We start from the raw sequence: 20,725 nt of genomic DNA, 5'->3' as shown, positions 1-20,725 counted from the left end.
ACCATTCTAGGGTGCCGACTACCCGTGCGGCCATTCTGGGGTGTCGTCCTACCTGTGTCAAGCCATTCTGGGGTGCTGACCTACCCATGTCAAGCCATTCTCGGGTGCTGACTACCCTTCGGTCCTAACAACCGAACCTCGAGGGCTATTTCACCCCCTACTACTACTATCACATTTAAACATAACATAAACATATTATCAGACATATCTGGGGTGTCTGAACTACCCGTCGGTCCTAACAACCGAACTTGGGGACTATTCCCCTCCTACTATCACTATCGCATAAACATAACAAGCCAGCATGCAACACATCATCACATACTGTCAGACGTATCTGGGGTGTCTGACTACCCTTCGGTCCTAACAACCGAACTCTAATACTTTCACATACAACATATCATGCTAGCACATAACATATCAGGTAGTAGCAATCCTAGATGATATCACAGAGACAATCATCTATCATACGAAACCTACTGGTGGGCCGGAATTGTGGCCGTAGACCCACTGCTACTGGAAGGTAACTCACCTCGAAGTAGCTGCTGATCTGATCGGGAACTGACTGTCTACTGCTGCTGCTGCTGCTCCGGAAATCCTCCGGCTGCAACTCCCACAACATACTCAATAAATCACTGCTAACTGACCTTTGGGTAAAATAACCATTTTACCCTTGATCATGTCATAAGTCAAAGTCAGAGTCAACTTTCAGTTGACCCGACTCGCCGAGTTGGCTCTCCAACTCGCCGAGTCCCTATCCAATCGATTGTCTTGGATCCCGTCCCTACTCATCGAGTTAGGCGTTGACTCGACGAGTTCTTCTTCTAAACTGAGGTTCAAGTCCTTCATCCTACTCGCCGAGTTGTATGAACAACTCGCCGAGTTCATCTTTATCCGAAGAACACTTTATGCTGTGACTCGCCGAGTTGTATGAACAACTCGCCGAGTCTGTTCTTGATCTAAGGAGATTGCCTTGAACTCGCCGAGTCAGGGCATGGACTCGCCGAGTTCCTCCATGGATGAGTTTGGCTTCCAACTCACTGAGTCACACCCCATGACTCACTACTTGCACTCGACACAACGAAAAGGGGACAACTCGGAGACTCGCGAGCATACTCGCCGAGTCGTCGCCATGCAATCACTATATACGCGATTTTGCTCGATTCCAGTCTATGCCATTCACAGATCTGGGTTCCTAGAACATGAATGACACGTAAAGTTTCCAACTTTACGTGTAGATACTCACCGATGAGGGATTTAGGGCTCAAAATGCCTCGAAAGGGTAGATCTAGGGTGAACAAGCAACATGGGTCCATAAAGGTAACGGATCTGAGATCCTGGAGCTCAATCTTGCCTAGATCTAAAGGCCAATCAACTTATTACGACTTATATTGCACATACAAGCTTGGGGAAGGGATCAAGAAAGACTTAATGGAGCAATAAGCATAAAAACAGAGGGAAAACGGGTTATACCTCAAAGAAATCACTGAGAGAACACTAAGATGCTTGGCTTCCTTCCCTTCCTCTTGATCTACTCCACTTCCTTCTCAAATCCTTCAAGAACACACAAAATGCTTCAACTCTCAAGGAAATAAGATTTGGAACGAGGGTTGGGAGCTCTAAGGTGAATGGGGGCTGGCTTGGGGCGGACATGAGGTTTAAATAGGGTGCAAACCCCTGAAACTTAGGGTTTCATCCAACAACAGTGACTCACCGAGTACAGGATATGGAATCGCCGAGTCGCCAACTTAAACATGTCCCGGGTCCCGTATCTACTCGGCGAGTCGGACCTATGACTCGCCGAGTCCAAGGCTAAAAAAATGGATAATACTCAAGTGAGATTTACGTACCAGGAACCAGGTGCTACAAATCTCCGCCACTTATTTTAGACTTCGTCCTCGAAGTCTGCTGGTCGATCCTGGAACAGCTCAGAATAATGCTCCATCATCTCCTCCACCAGCTCCCAAGTCCACTCCGAACCCTTGTGGTGCTGCCATTGCACCTTCACTAGCTCCACCTTCTTGTTCCTCAAATCCTTCGACTTCCTGTCGAGGATTGCGATTGGGCGCTCAATGTAATTCAGGTTGTCATCAACCTGAAAATCCTCTAACGGCACTACCGCTGAATCGTCCACTAGACACTTCTGTAGCTGAGAAACATGGAAAGTGCTGTGGATCTGGCTGAGCTCGGCTGGCAGATCCAGCCTATACGCCACCTTGCCCACTCAGGCTACAGTGAACGGTCCGATGAATCTCGGGCCCAACTTGCCCCGCTTCCTGAATCGAATGACGCCTTTCCAAGGCGACACCTTCAGGAGAACCATATCCCCGACTTGGAACTCCAAGTCGGATCGACGCTTGTCGGCGTAACTCTTCTGTCGACTCTGAGCAGTCTGAAGCCTGCTCCGAACCTGCTGGATCCTCTCGGTCGTCTTGAGCACCACTTCGGTGCTCACCATGACTCTTTGGCCAACTTCACCCCAGCATATCGGGGTCCTGCACCTCCGTCCATACAACATCTCGAATGGAGGGCGGTCGATACTCGCGTGGTAGTTGTTGTTGTACGAGAACTCAGCCAGGGGAAGATAGGTATCCAAGCTACCACCGAAATCCAACACGCATGCCCGCAGCATATCCTCCAAAGTCTGGATGGTCCGCTCGCTTTGACCATCCGTCTGCGGATGAAAGGCGGTGCTAAAATGCAAACGGGTGCCCAACTCGTCATGAAATCTCTTCCAAAACCTGGAAGTAAAACGCACATCCCTGTCCGAAATGACCGATACTGGCACCTTATGTCGCGCCACGATCTCCCTGATATAGATGTCGGCCAATTTCTCGGCCGATATGCTCTCCTGGATCGGGATAAAGTGAGCACTCTTGGTCAATCGATCCACGATGACCCAAATCGAATCCACTCCACGCACGGTCCTGGGAAGCTTCGTGATAAAATTCATCGTGATGTCTTCCCATTTCCAGAGTGGAATATCCAACGGCTGCATCTTGCCATGTGGTCTCTGATGTTCGGCCTTGACCTTCCTGTAGGTCAAGCACCGTTCAACGTACCATGCCACATCCCACTTCATGCAGGGCCACCAATAATCTAGATGAAGATCCCTATACATCTTCGTCGCCCCGTGATGAATAGAGAATCGGGACTTGTGCGCCTCCTCCATCAAAATCTGGCACACGGCTCCGTGATACGGCACCCACACCCTACGGTGTAGTGTCAATAGTCCTTGGCTATCATAATCAAAGGAGGAAACCTGACCCACCACACGCTCGCTCTTCCGATGCTCCTCCTTGATAGCCTCCTGTTGAGCCTCCCGAATTCGCTCCAACAGGGGAGTCACCACGGTCATCCTCATGCAAACGTACCTGATCAGCGCCACCTTGCGGCTAAGCGCATCGGCCACCACATTGGCCTTCCCCGGGTGGTAGAGGATCTCGCAATCATAATCCTTTACCACGTCCAACCACTGACGCTGCCTCATGTTCAGATTCGGCTGATCCATGAGGTGCCTCAAACTCTTGTGGTCCGTGTAAATGGTACATCGAACCCCGTAGAGGTAATGTCGCCAAATCTTGAGGGCAAAAACCACCGCCCCCAACTCCAAATCATGCGTCGGGTAGTTCGCCTCATGAGGCTTGAGCTGCCTCAAAGCGTAGGCAATGACATGCCCCCTCTGCATCAGTACCGTGCCCAACCCTGAAATGGACGCGTCACAATAAACCACAAAATCCTCTATGCCCTCTGGCAGGGCTAAGATCGGCGCCTCGTACAATCTCTGTCTCAGTGTCTAAAATGCAGCCTGCTGCTCGGGTCCCCACCGAAAGACCATGGCTTTCTTCGTCAGCCGCGTCAGGGGTACGACTATCTTGGAGAAATCCTGAATAAATCTCCGATAGTAGCCTGCTAATCCCAGGAAACTCCGAATCTCAGATGGAGACTTTGGAACCTCCCATCTCATCACGGCCTCGACCTTGGCTGGATCGACCAGAATCCCGTTCTGGTTGACGAGGTGTCCGAGTAATTGCACCTCGTGCAACCAAAACTCACACTTGGAGAACTTGGAATACAAGCTCTCCCTCCTCAGGGTCTCCAACACCTCTCTCAGATGCTCCTCATGCTCCTCCTGAGTCTTGGAATAAACCAAGATGTCATCGATAAAGACTATCACAGACCGATCCAGCATCGGTCTGCATACACATTTCATGAGGTCCATGAACGCGGCAGGAGCATTGGTGAGCCCAAACGGCATCACCACGAACTCATAATGGCCATAGCGCGTCCGAAACGCGGTCTTCTGTGTATCCTCCTCCCTGACCCTCATCTGATGATAACCCGAACGCAAATCGATCTTGGAAAACCAAGATGCTCCCTGAAGCTGGTCAAAGAGATCATCAATCCTCGGAAGTGGGTAACGGTTCTTCACCGTTACCTTGTTCAGCTCCCGGTAATCTATACACATCCGATGCGACCCGTCCTTCTTTTTCACGAACAGAATCGGGGCTCCCCAGGGTGAACTACTCGGACGAATAAATCCCTTGTCTAGCAGCTCCTGCATCTCGGGAGGAGCCAACCGGTACAGTGCCTTGGCTATCGGAGCCGCACCAGGAACGCGGTCAATCCTGAACTCCACCTGTCGCTCCAGAGGTATCCCAGGAAGCTCCTCTGGGAAAACATCCGCGAAATCTCGAACCACCGGAACCTCGCTCACTGTCGCCTTACCCGCCTCCCGGGTATCCGCCACATACGCGACATATCCTGCGCATCCCTGCTGAAGGTACCATCTAGCCCTCGCTACTGAACAGACTGAGGGTCCACACTGTGGCCTCTCGCCATGAATCACTAACTCTCCCCCACTTGGGGTCCGGACTCGCACTAGCTGCTGCGCGCAATCTATCACCGCCCCATTAGGGCTCAACCAATCCATGCCTATAATCACCTTGTTCCCACGCAACGGAATGGGAACCAGGTCTACTAAGTAGCGTTCCTCAAACAAGCGCAATATGCAATCCCGAAACACCATCGATGCTCGTACCGATCGATCATCAGCGATCTCTACCTCCAAAGGGCAATCCAACATGCCCGAAGACTCAGGAAACTTCTTGCTAAGCGCAAGGCACACAAATGATCGGGATGCACCCGAGTCGAATAACACCTGAACTGGGATACCGTTCACATGGAACGATCCTAAAACATATATATATATATATATATATATATATATATATATATATATATATATATATATATATATATATATATATATACCGAGCACATATCAATATCATAACATCATAAAATAAAAATAGAGGGAAAGAATCATACCCGTCACCACATCGGGTGCGGCGCGTGCCTCCTCGGTAGTCAACTGAAATGCCCGGCTCCTCACCACCGGAGCCTCTGTCTTGCCCTGCCGGCCATCCGTGATCCGCAGTGTCGCTGGAGCTGGCGCCTTCACCGGCGCTGAAACTGTCGACTGGGGGCAATTGGCCTTCTTGTGGCCCCTCTGGTTGCAGTGGAAACACAGCAACTCCGATGTCTGAATAACTGCTGCCGGAGTAGTGCAATCCGTGCTAAAGTGCCCAGACTTGCCGCACTTGTAGCAGCCTGATGATCCCAACCTGCAAGCCCCCTTGTGCGGCCTGCCACATTTCCTGCAGCGCCTCGGTCCTGACTGGCCTTTCAGCCTACCATCTGATCCCTTGGGCTTCTTCCCCAAATCCCCTCCTGTCTGTCCCTCCTTTGACTTTCGTTTCCGGATATCCTCCAAATCTATCTCCCTCTCCCTCGCCCTGGCAATCATAGAGTCAAAGGTAGGGCAAGTTGAAAAGCTAACATGCTCCCGGATGTCAGCTCGTAGCATATCATGATAACGGGTCCTCCTCATATCCTCGTCACCAGCATATTGGGGCACCAACAAAGCCCTCTCCCGGAACTTGGTGGTGATCTCCACCACAGTCTCCGTTGTCTGCCTCATGTCCAAAAACTCATTGGCCAGCTGCTGAAGCTCGATAGCCGGTGCAAACTCTGCCCTGAACCTGGTCACAAAGTCCGACCATGTCATAGCCTCGATAGCTGAGGCTCCCAACGAGTCACAAAACTGACTCCCACCAATCCCGGGCTCGATCTCGTAAGCACCCTGCTGCATACCTCACCTTCGACCCCTCGGGGCAGAAGCTAGTCAACTGTGCAGACTCGATGTCTGCAATCCATCGCCTGGCAGCAATGGGGTCTTTCACCCCGTGGAAATTCGGCGTACCACTGCCCCTGAAGTCCTTAAAGGACAGTGTGCGAGACTCTGACTGGCCAGATGCCATGTCTCTCCTGAATGCCCTGAGGCGATCCTCCATCAACTCGATGATCCCTTCCTTGATCGACCCGAAGATAATGGGAGTCGACTCAAGGATACCCCTAGTGATCTCTGACGCGATGAACTCGCGTAGTCCCTCATCTACCGGCTCGGAACCTGATCTCGAACCTGAACCCTCTCCTGAACCGCCATCTATCGGCCTCGATCGAAGTACCACCATTCTGCAATACATAATAACACACATTAGTGATACTGATACTTCCTGAGGGATCACAACTACTTACAAGTTCCCTGGTCTTATCTTGGCCTTCCTTGGTTCGGGTATGGATCCTCTACTTTCAGTAATACGGGCCCATACTACCTTCCACATCTATCCGTACCTTCTTCAAGGACCGCCTCGACTCCACCATATCCCTTCCACTACGGCTGATCACTACTATACTCATCCTAGGCTTGCCCTAGGGAAATCTCAGACTCCACCCTACCAGGTCCTCAGCTGCTGAAGGCCTCTTAGTAGTGCCAATTAACCATTACCTGAACACCATCACATGTGGTGAGGCTCGGATAATCCTTCAAGTAACAGGCTCACCCCTACAACGGTTAGACTCAAACGAGAGCTGTGCAATAGGGCCAAATCCAGCACTCTAAGATTATTCAACCCTGATCACATGTGACATGACGTATTCACCTAATGGCTAACTCCCACCACTCAGAGTCCCACAAAGCACAAAGCAAGCAGAATTCGAACTAAGGGAACAATCTCATTCAACCTATCGACTTACAGGAACTGTACTAGCATACAATGCTAAGCTCATACCATCAGGCATAACCTAATCAGGCTATCCTACATGTTGTCTACTCAATACTAGCATGCAATTCTCATACAGCTGAAACACATAAAGCAGGCACATAAGGCATCACTCCTAGATCCTTAGTCCTATTCTAGCATGCTGTTCTACAAAAGCTGATAAACATAACATAAACTTGTATGGGTACTTTGGGGAATACTTACTTGAGCTCGGCCGGTCGCGCACATCACACACTTCATTCTTTTTCAAAACTCTTTTCTCAATTTTAGAAAACATTTTCTTTTAGAAAATCTTTTAATCCCTCGATTTGAGTTCAGACACCCCCGAAGGTGAGTCCGAATCCCTCAAACCAGGGCTCTGATACCAACTTGTAACGACCCAATTTTTACGTCCAAAAATTTCGTTTGTAAAACATTACTTAGAAAGCATTAATGACTAAAACATTGTTTAATTAAACCATTTCACATCGAAAACCTAATTTGAAATCCACAACATCTAAACAATAAAAACATCAGAGTATCAATCCCAGAATAAGCTCATAACTGTAGAAACAAGAGAGTGTGTGTGTGACATGCTGCTACCGCGCCGGCTCCTTTCCCCTAGCTGAGGAGGTACCTGAAACCAAAACTGAAAAACGTAAGCACAAAGCTTAGTGAGTTCCCCCATCGTACCACATACCATACAAACACATAACATACATATTGCCACGCTATTCTGGGGTGCCTGTCTACCCGGTACGACCATTCTAGGGTGCCGACTACCCGTGCGGCCATTCTGGGGTGTCGTCCTACCTGTGTCAAGCCATTCTGGGGCGCTGACCTACCCATGTCAAGCCATTCTCGGGTGCTGACTACCCTTCGGTCCTAACAACCGAACCTCGAGGGCTATTTCACCCCCTACTACTACTATCACATTTAAACATAACATAAACATATTATCAGACATATCTGGGGTGTCTGAACTACCCGTCGGTCCTAACAACCGAACTTGGGGACTATTCCCCTCCTACTATCACTATCGCATAAACATAACAAGCCAGCATGCAACACATCATCACATACTGTCAGACGTATCTGGGGTGTCTGACTACCCTTCGGTCCTAACAACCGAACTCTAATACTTTCACATACAACATATCATGCTAGCACATAACATATCAGGTAGTAGCAATCCTAGATGATATCACAGAGACAATCATCTATCATACGAAACCTACTGGTGGGCCGGAATTGTGGCCGTAGACCCACTGCTACTGGAAGGTAACTCACCTCGAAGTAGCTGCTGATCTGATCGGGAACTGACTGTCTACTGCTGCTGCTGCTGCTCCGGAAATCCTCCGGCTGCAACTCCCACAACATACTCAATAAATCACTGCTAACTGACCTTTGGGTAAAATAACCATTTTACCCTTGATCATGTCATAAGTCAAAGTCAGAGTCAACTTTCAGTTGACCCGACTCGCCGAGTTGGCTCTCCAACTCGCCGAGTCCCTATCCAATCGATTGTCTTGGATCCCGTCCCTACTCATCGAGTTAGGCGTTGACTCGACGAGTTCTTCTTCTAAACTGAGGTTCAAGTCCTTCATCCTACTCGCCGAGTTGTATGAACAACTCGCCGAGTTCATCTTTATCCGAAGAACACTTTATGCTGTGACTCGCCGAGTTGTATGAACAACTCGCCGAGTCTGTTCTTGATCTAAGGAGATTGCCTTGAACTCGCCGAGTCAGGGCATGGACTCGCCGAGTTCCTCCATGGATGAGTTTGGCTTCCAACTCACTGAGTCACACCCCGTGACTCACTACTCGCACTCGACACAGCGAAAAGGGGACAACTCGGAGACTCGCGAGCATACTCGCCGAGTCGTCGCCATGCAATCACTATATACGCGGTTTTGCTCGATTCCAGTCTATGCCATTCACAGATCTAGGTTCCTAGAACATGAATGACACGTAAAGTTTCCAACTTTACGTGTAGATACTCACCGATGAGGGATTTAGGGCTCAAAATGCCTCGAAAGGGTAGATCTAGGGTGAACAAGCTACATGGGTCCATAAAGGTAACGGATCTGAGCTCCTGGAGCTCAATCTTGCCTAGATCTAAAGGCCAATCAACTTATTACGACTTATATTGCACATACAAGCTTGGGGAAGGGCTCAAGAAAGACTTAATGGAGCAATAAGCATAAAAACAGAGGGAAAATGGGTTATACCTCAAAGAAATCACTGAGAGAACACTAAGATGCTTGGCTTCCTTCCCTTCCTCTTGATCTACTCCACTTCCTTCTCAAATCCTTCAAGAACACACAAAATGCTTCAACTCTCAAGGAAATAAGCTTTGGAACGAGGGTTGGGTGCTCTGAGGTGAATGGGGGCTGGCTTGGGGCGGACATGAGGTTTAAATAGGGTGCAAATCCCTGAAACTTAGGGTTTCATCCAACAACGGTGACTCGCCGAGTACAGGATATGGACTCGCCGAGTCGCCAACTTAAACATGTCCCGGGTCCCGTATCTACTCGGCGAGTCGGACCTATGACTCGCCAAGTCCAAGGCTAAAAAATGGATAATACTCAAGTGAGATTTACGTACCAGGAACCAGGTGCTACACGGAATTTGTGACCAGGTTTCGAGTAGAGTCCGCACTAGCTGTAGAGGTACAACAGTTGGCCAAGGTGTTTCTGGACATGATACAGACAACAGAGACTATGGCGGAAATCATTGCCAAATTCAGGGAGAGGGCGTTTTTTGTGCCCCAATATGCAGATGATGAGGAAATGAGGAAAACCCGATATCACGATATGTTGAAAGTAGACATCAGAGAGTCCGTTAGTTATTCGGCGTGACCCACTCTGGATGATATGATAGCAAGGGCACGAGAGCGAGAGATTGATATGGAGCACATTAGGAAGTGGAAGACAGAGCCTGGGCAGACGGTTGGGGTTTCAGCGAAGAAACCTAAGGGATTTGACTCGAGGTCGAAGGGCCAGCAGGGCCGGAGACGCTATGGAAAATGTGGCAGGTCACATGAGGGAGTATGTAGAGCACTGGGCTTAGGTTGTTACAAGTGCGGCAAGACCGAGCACTTTAGCAAGGATTGTACTGCCCCTTCTCCCGCCATTCAAACATCAGACCTGATTTGCTTTCATTGCAATCAGAGGGGCCACGAGAGGGCCCACTGCCCGAGTCTAGCATTGGGAGCACCAATGATGGCACCAGCTCCAACGATCATGTAGATCATAGATGGCCGTCAAGGTAAGGCGGATGCTACAGCGGTGAGGAGTCGGGCCTTTCAGTTGACCGCCAAGGAGGCACGCGCCGCACCAAATGTGGTGATGGGTATGTTTCTTCTTTTTAACTCTTATATTTATGTTGATTTTGATACTTATATTTTATGTGTTTTGTTTTAGGATCGTTCCTTGTGATCGATATCTCTGTTTTGGTTTTATTCGACTCGGGGGCCACCCGATCCTTCGTGTCTCTTGTGCTCAGCAAGAAAGTTTGTCGGATCTCCGAGCATGTTAGACTACTCGTTAGAGGTTGAGATGTCAGATGATCGATCCGTCCAAACATCGAGGGTCCATCGAGATTGTGTTTTGAGGATGTGCAGTGAATGTTATTCTATTGACTTGGTTCCCATTCCTCTACGCAGGAACAAGGTCATAGTAGGGATGGATTGGTTGAGGATCAATGGGGCAATGATTGATTGCAAGCACCAGATAATGCGAGTGCAGACCCCAAGTGGGGGAGAATTGGTGGTCCAGGGCGAGGAGCTCACCGTGGCCCTGTTTTATGTTCAGTCACTAGGGCCAGACGCTATCTCCATCAGGGTTGCTATGGGGTTGTTGTTTACGTTATGGATACCCGAGAGAAGGGTAGGGATACGGTTGATAAGGTTCCAGTTATACGAGAGTACACAGACATGTTCTCAGAGGATTTACCCGAGTGCCTTCGGAGAGACATGTGAAATCCCGAATCAATCTGGCTCCTGGTGCGGCTCCAATAGCCAAAGCACCATATCGATTAGCTCCACCAGAGATGCAGGAGTTGTTTACGCAACTGCAGGAGCTGTTAGGCAAGGGATTTATCCGACCGAGTAGTTCTCCTTGGGGTGCACCGATCCTGTTTGTGAAGAAGAAGGATGGATCGCACCGAATGTGTATTGACTACCGGGAGTTAAACAAGCTAATAGTGAAGAACTGTTATCCACTCCTGAGGATCGATGATTTGTTTGATCAGCTTTAGGGGGCGTCTAGGTTTTCCAAGATTGATCTGCACTCGGGATATCACCAAATGAGGTTCAGGGAGGATGATGTGTAGAAGACAACCTTTCGAACTTGTTATAATCATTACAAGTTCATGGTGATGCCTTTCGGGCTCACTAATGCTCTAGCTGCGTTCATGGACCTTATGAACCGCATGTGTAGACCGATGTTGGATCGGTCTGTGATATTATTTATTGATGATATCATGGTCTATTCCAATACCCAAGAGCAGCACGAGGAGCACTTGCGATAGGTGCTAGATACCCTAAGAGGGAGAGGCTATACGCGAAGTTCTCCAAATGCGAGGTCTGGTTGCGCGAGGTGCAGTTTCTGGGGCACCTTGTCAACCAGAACAGTATTCTAGTCGATTCGGTCAAAGTGGAGGCTGTGATGAGATGGGAGGTTATGAGGTCTCCATCTTAGATCCGGAGTTTCCTTGGGTTAATTGGATACTATCGGAGATTTATTCAGGATTTCTCCAAAATAGCGGTACCTTTTACCCGATTGAAGAGGAAAACTGCCACTTTCTGCTGGGGGCCTGGGCAGCAGGCAGCGTTTGAGACTTTGAGGCAGAAGTTGTGAGAGGAGATGATTTTGACCCTGCTAGTAGGTGTCAAGGATTTTGTAGTTTATTGTGACGCTTCTATTTCGGGCTTAGGCACGGTCTTGATGCAGAGAGGGCACATCATCGCTTAAGCCTCGAGGCAGCTGAAGCCTCACGATACGAACTACCTGACTCACGATTTAGATCTGGGGGTAGTGGTTTTTCCCTTAATATTTGGTGACATTACCTCTATGGGGTTCGTTGTACTATTTACACGAGCCACAAGAGTTTGAGGTATTTGATGAATCAGCTGAATCTGAACATGAGGCAACGTCGATGGTTGGACGTGGTGAAGGATTATGATTGTGAGATCCTTTACCACCAGGTGAAGGACAATGTATTGGACGATGCTCTTATCCTCAAGGCAGTCGCGACCCCGATCAGGGATATCTGTCTGAAAATGATAGTGGTGACTCCGCTTTTGGAGCGGATTCAGGAGGCACAAATGGAGGCTATGAAGGAGGAGCACCGGAAGCGTGAGCGCATCGTGGGTCAGATTGCCTCCTTCGATTATGATAGTCGAGGTTTATTGACACTCCATCGCAGAGTGTAGGTTCCATACTTAGGCGGTGTGCGACAGATCCTGAAGGAGGAGGTGCACAAATCCAGATTTTCCATCCATCCCGGGGGGACGAAGATGTATAGAGATCTTCGTCCTGATTACTAGTGGCCCTGCATGAAGCAGGATGTAGCCTGGTATGTAGAGAGGTGCTTGACCTGTAGGAAGGTCAAAGCCGAGCGCCAGATACCTCATGACAAGATACAACCGTTAGACATCCCCATGTGGAAATGGGAGGAGATTACTAGGGACTTTATTAAGAAGTTACCATGGACGACGCGAGGAGTCGATGCGATATGGGTCATCGTAGATCGATTGACCAAGAGCACCCCTTTCATTCCGATCCAGGAGAGTATTTATGCCGAGAAGTTGGTAGATATCTACATCAGGGAGGCCGTGGCTTGGAATGGAGTGTCAGTTTCTGTGATTTTCGACAGAGATGTTTAGTTTACTTCCAGATTCTGGATGAAATTGCATGACGAGTTGGGTACTCGTCTGCACTTCAGCACGAACTTCCACTCCCAGACGGATGGTCAAAACGAGCGGACCATCCATACATTGGAGCGCGTACTGGATTTCGGTGGTAGCTGGGATGCATATCTCCCATTGGCAGAATTTTTTTTATAACAATAGCTACCACGCCAGCATCGACCGACCTCCCTTTGAGATGATTTATAGGAGAAAGTGCAGGGCCTCGATATGCTAGGGCGAGGTCAGTCGGTGAGTTATGGGGAATACCAAGGAGGTGCTTAAGACAACTGAGTTGATCCTGCAGGTCCGGAGTAGACTCCAGATGGCTCAGAGTCGGCAGAAGAGTTACACCGACAGACGCCGATCGGACCTAAAGTTCTAATTCGGGGATTTGGTCCTCCTGAAGGTGTCACCCTCGAAAGGTGTTATTTGCTTCAGGAAGAGGGGAAAGTTGGGCCCCGAGTATATCATACCTTTTAGGATTATAGCCCAAGTGGGCAGGGTGGCGTACCGACTAGATCTTCCGAAGGAGCTTAGACAGATCCACAATACTTTTCATGTCTCGCACGACGTACACATGGTGAGGCACAGATCGAGGAAGTCCATGCGTACGTTGGGCTTACCCATTTGAGGTATGAAGCTTAAACCTTGGCCATTGCATGTTTAGATCTAGTTTTGAGGTGATTAAAGTTATATTTTGGTCCCATAGTTTAGATCATTTGAGTTAAAGGAGTTTCAGTCCACATGAGCTGTCCTTTTAGGCTCTTGGAAGTGTTAGGAGCCATAAAAATCAGACCTTGATGGTTTAGCCTCAACCATGCAAGTGTTAGATATTAACTAAGTGTGTTTATGGACTTAATGTATGTCTTAATCCCCAGCCATTCATGCAAAAGCATGAAGTTTATAACTTTTTGGCTTAGGACGTTTTAGGGACCTGGATCTATGTTTTAGACATTGGGGCTTAATGGAATAAGTCACTAGAAGGATTTTGGGTTGGCTGGCCAGTACGTTCGGCATACTCCATGGTACGCTGCACGTACTGGGTCAACCACCCATATTTGGTCAAGGCCAACGTACATTGGGCGTACATGCAAAGTACATCGCGCGTACGCATAAAGTGGACAAAAATAATTTTTGAGCTTTATGTTATAGGGCCTTGGATTGTTGGGCCTTAAGCCCACCTAGGGATTAAGGCCTATGCGCCTAGGGCTATGATGGATGGTATACATCTATTTATGTTTCGTGTGTGGTAATTTGGCGAACTCACTAAGCTTTGACTTATAGTTGATTTTATGGTTTTAGGTACTTCAGAGGACAGGGGAAAGACGAAGGCGTGATCGTACACATAATCCAGTGATATGTTTCGTAGATTTTATGATACTCTGATTTTGGGATAATTGTATCTGATACTTGGTTTTTATGACTTGGGTTTTGACTGAAACAATGATTTTACTTTAATTGAAAAATAAAAATTTATCGTGATTTTTGGGATGTTACAACAAATAATTAGGTTCATAACGAAATAAAATATCATATGGTGACACATGATTACGAATTTGCAAAGGAATGTGATTTATATGAAAATAAATAGCAGAACAAGCATTAAACTAATATATCTTTGATAAGTTGGAATGAAATACAAGTGTTCGAGCAATCTCGGATAAATGTCAGTTTTTATGTTCCATAATAACATTCTGTTGAGCAGTGTGAGGACACGATATCTTATATGTGATGCTACATTCATGAAAAAAAAATATTCTATTTGTAGAAAAAGATTTTCGCCATGATTTTGAAGTGTCGAAAAGAAGATTTCAAAAAAAAATATTTCTACATGATTTTGAAGTGTCATAAAAAAGCAAGGCGTTGAAATGATGAGATGATAGATAAATCCACGTAAATATAATTTAATAACCAATAAACGAGATAAAATAGTGAAAACAAGATAAAAAAATAGTTGGATCCATATCTATATAAATAGGTTCAACGACTATTATTGTAATTAAGTATTTATTTATAAATTTGTCACAAAGGTCATGCTAGTGTTATGAACCTTTTATCTTGAAATTTATATTTTTTTTTTCCAAATTGTTTATGATAGATAAAGTTAGAATAAATCTAAGTTTAAAAAAAAAAAAAAAAAAAAAACAAATATATGTGTTTTTTTATGCTAGAAGATATTTGAAGAGATTTGAAGATGTTGGTCCATATCTGCATCAAGAAAATGATGCACATATATTTTTAGGTCTGCAGTCTTTAAAAAAACAAACAGTCTGCGAAGGTTAATATTTGCGTGTGATTTCCGCCGATGCGCGGTGCAGACAGAAGAGATCAATAAGATCTGCAGACAAAAAACACCTAAATATTATTGCTGCTATGCAGAATACCATTTATTGTTGTAAGTGCACCTTCAAGTAAGAGATAGAGATAAGCCAGTAGACAAAGCAAGATTGGTAGACATTTTTTACTATCAATTTTCTGAACGTTATCATGCCAATATTGTTGGGGTAAATGTCACTGTAGCCCAACAAACTTACATGTTTTGGTTTAAAAGGTCCCTTATCTTTTTTTTTTTGCATTCTAAAGGTACAAATTCATGTTTTTAAGATATAAAAGGTCCTTTTGAAAAAAATGAAGGGGTCATTCGGTGAACCCCTTCCTAGTCAACATGTTTAATATGTAAACTCAATTATTAATGTCTCCCCTCAATTGACACGGTACATGACCTAAAATAACCCTAAATTCAATAGCGATGGCCATGAAATCAACGAAGACTCCATCTGCTTCTCGTTTTAGAGAAAACCCAATAATCACGTACGAATTGCATCATAATAACTCAGAGGTTTAAATCAGAAAAGATAACAGTGGTGTCTCTTTCGATTTCAATCAACATTCTTCACTTGGTTCCGCGTCTTCTTTGTTATTGACAGAGTAACCTAATCATGAACATCAAATCTTGATCGACAACGATTCTTCACTCTGTTCTCCGCCTTCCAATTTCAACCAGCCCTAATCCTGAACATCAAATCTGATCGACAACGTTGATGCAATTTACCCATTTAGAAAAGAAAAAAAAGAGTATAAAAGTTATAACCAATCCCTCCAGATCACACACTATGATATCACTCTCTTTCTACTCCTTCCCTAATTCTTCACCCACCCTTCTTCTTCTTCCCCATTTGTTTCTCTAAAATAAACAGTGTGTGTATATGTGTGTGAGAGATATTAACCACAAGATGAGGTTCATCTTCCTCCTACTGTTGTTACAGTGCATTCCCAACTCATTCGCTGCCAAATCAAGCCGATTGCCGGAATACCAAGCACTAATTTCCCTCAAATCCACCATCTCCGACGACCCTCAACCCTCCCTTTCCACCTAGGACTTTTCTACCAGCCACTGTACTTGGTCCGGTGTCACCTGCGAACGAACTCACAAGCTCTATCCCTCCCGAAATCGGAAACTTAACAAACCTCCAACAACTTTACCTTGGGTACTACAATGGTTACACCTGTGGTATTCCTCTATAAATCGGTAATTTATCAAGCCTCATTCGCCTCGATGCTGCCAACTGTGGTCTCTTCGGTGAAGTTCCTCTGGAAATCGACAAGCTTCAAAACCTGGACACGTTGTGGTGATTAGAGGCCACCATTGTTAATGAAATTAAGCTTTTTCCATTTCCCAATTTTGAAAATGATATAAGAAAAAAGGTGAAATCTTTTTTTAGGTAAGAAAAAGTGTCAGAGTAGTGCTTAGATAAATTCCCAAAATTGATGACGATGCAGAAGTCTACTAGGCTCCAAGTGTTGCTGACGAGGCTACATGTCATCATTTTCTAACCTATTTGGCAGATATAACCAGTTATAATGGGTTGTTTACCCAAATTAGCAGGTAAAACACAAGTTGATGCCCTTAGAAAGCTAAAAAAATAAGATGAGTGACCTTTTAAACCAAAACACGTAAGTTTGTTGGTTACAGTGACATTTACCCAATATTGTTGAGATGAAGTTCAATGTGGAAATGATAAGGTCCAATAGTCTGATCCGGCCCATTTGCTAAAAATCCAATCATATTACTCTTGTTGTGGGCCATTGAAAAAGCATGATTAGGAGATGATTGTGGGCTAAGCCCATAATTTTTCGGATCATATGGTGGATGCATGGAAAAAGGAACGCGGACATTAGGGTTAGATTCTTCCCCACCATATTGTAGTCATTGGTTCGGGATAATAGCCATTGTTTCTAGCAAGAAAACCAATCATATATCCTCTATTAAATCTAGAAAAAATCCCATTAAAACTACCTCTATATGCACCATTAAAGTTGTTAAAATTTCCTTTATTTCATCTTCACCTTCCTCTTCCTCCACAACAACTATTTCTTCCACCCCTTCTTCCTCTATGATTTTGTCATACTAGCTCCATGACCATACTTATGGCATATTTGAGACACTTGTTGATTTTTCAGAGTTAATTTGTAGGTTATAACATTAGATACATCCAATAAATAAACCATAAACCCCCAAATATTTCGAATAATAAATGTAAATTTAGAGCAAACCATGGAATATTAACAATGGGTTAACACTTAACAGTCAAGTCCTACCAATCCATACAACAACAATGTACATACATTAAAAAAAAAAAACTAATACCAAAAAAAGATTAAAAAAAAATACAATAATAATTTCTTATTTCCGAACATAATCAATCATGGAACCTCCGCCTACCACCGCCTGTTTCATGAGTTACCATCCAATACACCCTTGAGAAAATTCAACCCCTCCGCCGATATACTTCTCCTGACTCGCGTTTGAGGTATCTCAATCCTCGGCGGCGGCTCCGGCGAAAAACAAACCACCACCACCGTCAAATTATCACACGTATTCCTCTTCAAAGCTTCACGAACAAGCTCCTTCGAACATCTCTCTGGATCGTTATGAATCATCAATTGCTTCCTCGTAATCGACACTGCACATTGACTCGTCATAACATCCCACAAACCATCACAACCGATTATAAGAAACTCATCGTCTTCACTCAACACGATCTGCTGCAACTCCGGTTCTGCACTTAACGGACAAGCAGAACCTTTCGGACCTTTCATGTGCCAATCTCCTAACGCTCGAGCCACTGATAACTGGCCGTTTAGGTATCCGTCGTAGATGGCGCCACCGAGTTCTTCGATTCTTAACCTCTCCGATGGGCAATTCGGTTTATGGTCCTTTGAGAGTTCAATCGCTCTTCCTCGTTTCCCTAACACCGCTCGACAATCGCCGGCGTTTGCAACTACCACCGTTCTGTGTTTCGATTTCAGCGTTTTAGGTCAAATGGGAAAAAGAAGAAGAAAAGGTAGAAAATAGAACATGATTTCGGTCAAAGAGGTTGACTTACCTTCCGAATATGAGAGCAGTCAACGCGGTGGTTCCCGATGAGATGTCGAGACAAGATGTGTCGGCGAATGCATGATCGGCTTTCACAAAAGCATTCCGGATTGCTGTTTCTAAGCAAATAGGGAATTGGGGGTCGTCGATGATGAATTTTAATATGTTCTTTCTAACGTATGATGCAGCATCTGTGCCACCATGTCCATCGAAAACCTGTGGAATAGATTAATAATGTTTAGTTCATGAAAGTGTTTGAAGAATTTTGTGGAATTGGAAGAAGGGGAAGATGAAGAGTAGAGACATACGCCATAGAAAGCTCCAGGGGAAGGGAAACCTTCTGGTTGATCTAAATAATCAAGAAGGTTGTCTATACATATATGTTCGTCTTCCATGTATTGTTTTGGCCCTTTTTCTGCACAGCTTCCTGATCGGATCACAGGCAAGAATTCAGAATTCCCATCTGACTTCACAGCAACAGCAACAATCCCGATGCCAAAATCCTAGAAATTTTCACATAATTCAATCAAATTAGCTTACATAATTTAGACCTTCAACACATCTATTTGGATCTAACACTTGTAATTACATAATACAGATAGGAAGCAATTGATTAGAATTAAGAGAAGATGATTTATCATTTATCATACCGGATTTGTGGGCGCTAGCAGAGTTGCTGTGCTCATACTATGTCGAACGACGGAAAGATGCCTTGGAGGTTTACGAATCGCCATGTGTTTCAATCGATCTGAATTCTGTGAAATCTCGTCTTCTCCAATAGACACGATATTGTTGAAACCACCTTCTAGCATTGCATAAGCCGGAGAAAATTCTGTACCCGCAGCCATGTTTGTTCTTGATTGTGCATAAAACCCCCAAATTAAACCAACTACCAAAGCAAATTTCTAAACCCTCGGAAAAAGTGCTACTATTTCGATATTGGGATCGCAACAAAAACCGTGCTGTTCCCTGGATAATATCGAATTAGATTTACTAAAAAACAATCACAAACCAGAATTCACTTCAAATTTCTCTTCTAATTCCACTACAAAATCCGAAAGTTTCCACAGTTGAGACACGACCTTTGATAATATCAATCTGAAGATCCGATATGAATAAATAAACCTCAATCGTTACAACTATGGACAAAAATCTCCAACAAATTCGGATAATTGACCCTAAAAGTTAGGGGGGAAATCAAGTTGTGTACAAAGAACAATAATATATACAGAAAAATCTGATTAAATCTCAAGTAGTATGTATATCTTAACAACGGATCATACGCAGATGATCAATTTCCCAAATCCAGATCCTCTTTCTGCTATATAGTTGAACAATACAACAATAATTAGAAGACTAAATATGGTAAAGAAGAAGAAAGCAATTTGCTCACGGGTGAAGACGATGATTGTTATGCTTTTGTATGCCCTTTTATCACAGTTGTCAGCGTATTTAACCCTAAGAAACCTTCTCGAAATAGAAATTACAGAGAGAGATGTTTATAGAGAGAGAAAGGGGAGATTTTTAGAAAGAGAAAGTGTATGAGAGCAAAATAAAAGGAGTACTTGTTTGTATATAAAACATCTTACATTCACACCCCTATACTTAATAACAAACCACAATAAGGTACCCAGGGAAAGAATTATCCCACTTCACACCGTTATATTTCTTGCATGCATTAGAATTGCGCTTCATTATCAATAAGGTACTTTGAAGTTTGAACATATGTACAAACAAACAAAAATGCATAAAAATTAAATCTTGCAAACAAACATTAATTTATATTTTATTTTACCCCAATGATAAACAAAGTGTGTGCACTAATACCAAAAAAAAGTGTGCAAACATCGTAAAAGATGCTTGTGTAGAAACACCATTTATATGAATGTATGTCGGATTTTATATAACAAATGTAGATAATCTAAGATTCTAAGGTATTCTTCTTATTCATAACATTCACACATGTATTTATACCCAATCACATCCAACACATTAGTGAGTTTGAACATGATAAGTTCAATGATTCTCTTGATAATACATAATTAGCAACATTTAAAAAAAAAATGCATGTTCATTTTTTCCTTATTTTTAGATTTTATTCATTGAGTTTTTATTAAGTTTGTTGAACTTAATTGTGCAATAAGTTTTCTTAGTAATAAATCTTTAGTAATGTTTTGTCGGGAATACGTGTTTCACCTATTATGATAAACTTGATGAATGAGAACTTGTGTGTATTATACACCACTAGTTAACCAGGAAAGTTTTACATTTATGTAAAATTAAAAGTCATTCTCTTCATTTTCCATAACCAACAAAGTAATGGAATATTAGGTT

General features: G+C 44.7%; 1 protein-coding gene across 1 annotated transcript; it reads right to left on the bottom strand.

The window, feature by feature from the left end:
• Positions 1-17,534: 17,534 nt before the first annotated feature.
• LOC145072821 (putative protein phosphatase 2C 27) lies at positions 17,535-19,937 on the bottom strand. Its single transcript, XM_079019295.1, has 5 exons — positions 19,785-19,937; positions 19,042-19,360; positions 18,700-18,894; positions 18,402-18,607; positions 17,535-18,307 (listed from the first exon to the last, which is right to left on the bottom strand). Exons 2-5 carry the CDS (start codon positions 19,237-19,239, stop codon positions 17,749-17,751), a joined length of 1,158 nt encoding a protein of 385 aa, XP_078875421.1. The 5' UTR covers positions 19,240-19,360; positions 19,785-19,937; the 3' UTR covers positions 17,535-17,748.
• Between the last annotated feature and the right edge of the window lie 788 nt (positions 19,938-20,725).

The sequence above is a fragment of the Lactuca serriola genome, chromosome 9, assembly GCF_051521515.1.
Source record: "Lactuca serriola cultivar US96UC23 chromosome 9, Lser_US96UC23_V15, whole genome shotgun sequence".
Lineage (NCBI taxonomy): Eukaryota > Viridiplantae > Streptophyta > Magnoliopsida > Asterales > Asteraceae > Lactuca > Lactuca serriola.
This window is presented reverse-complemented; position numbering and strand designations above follow the sequence as displayed.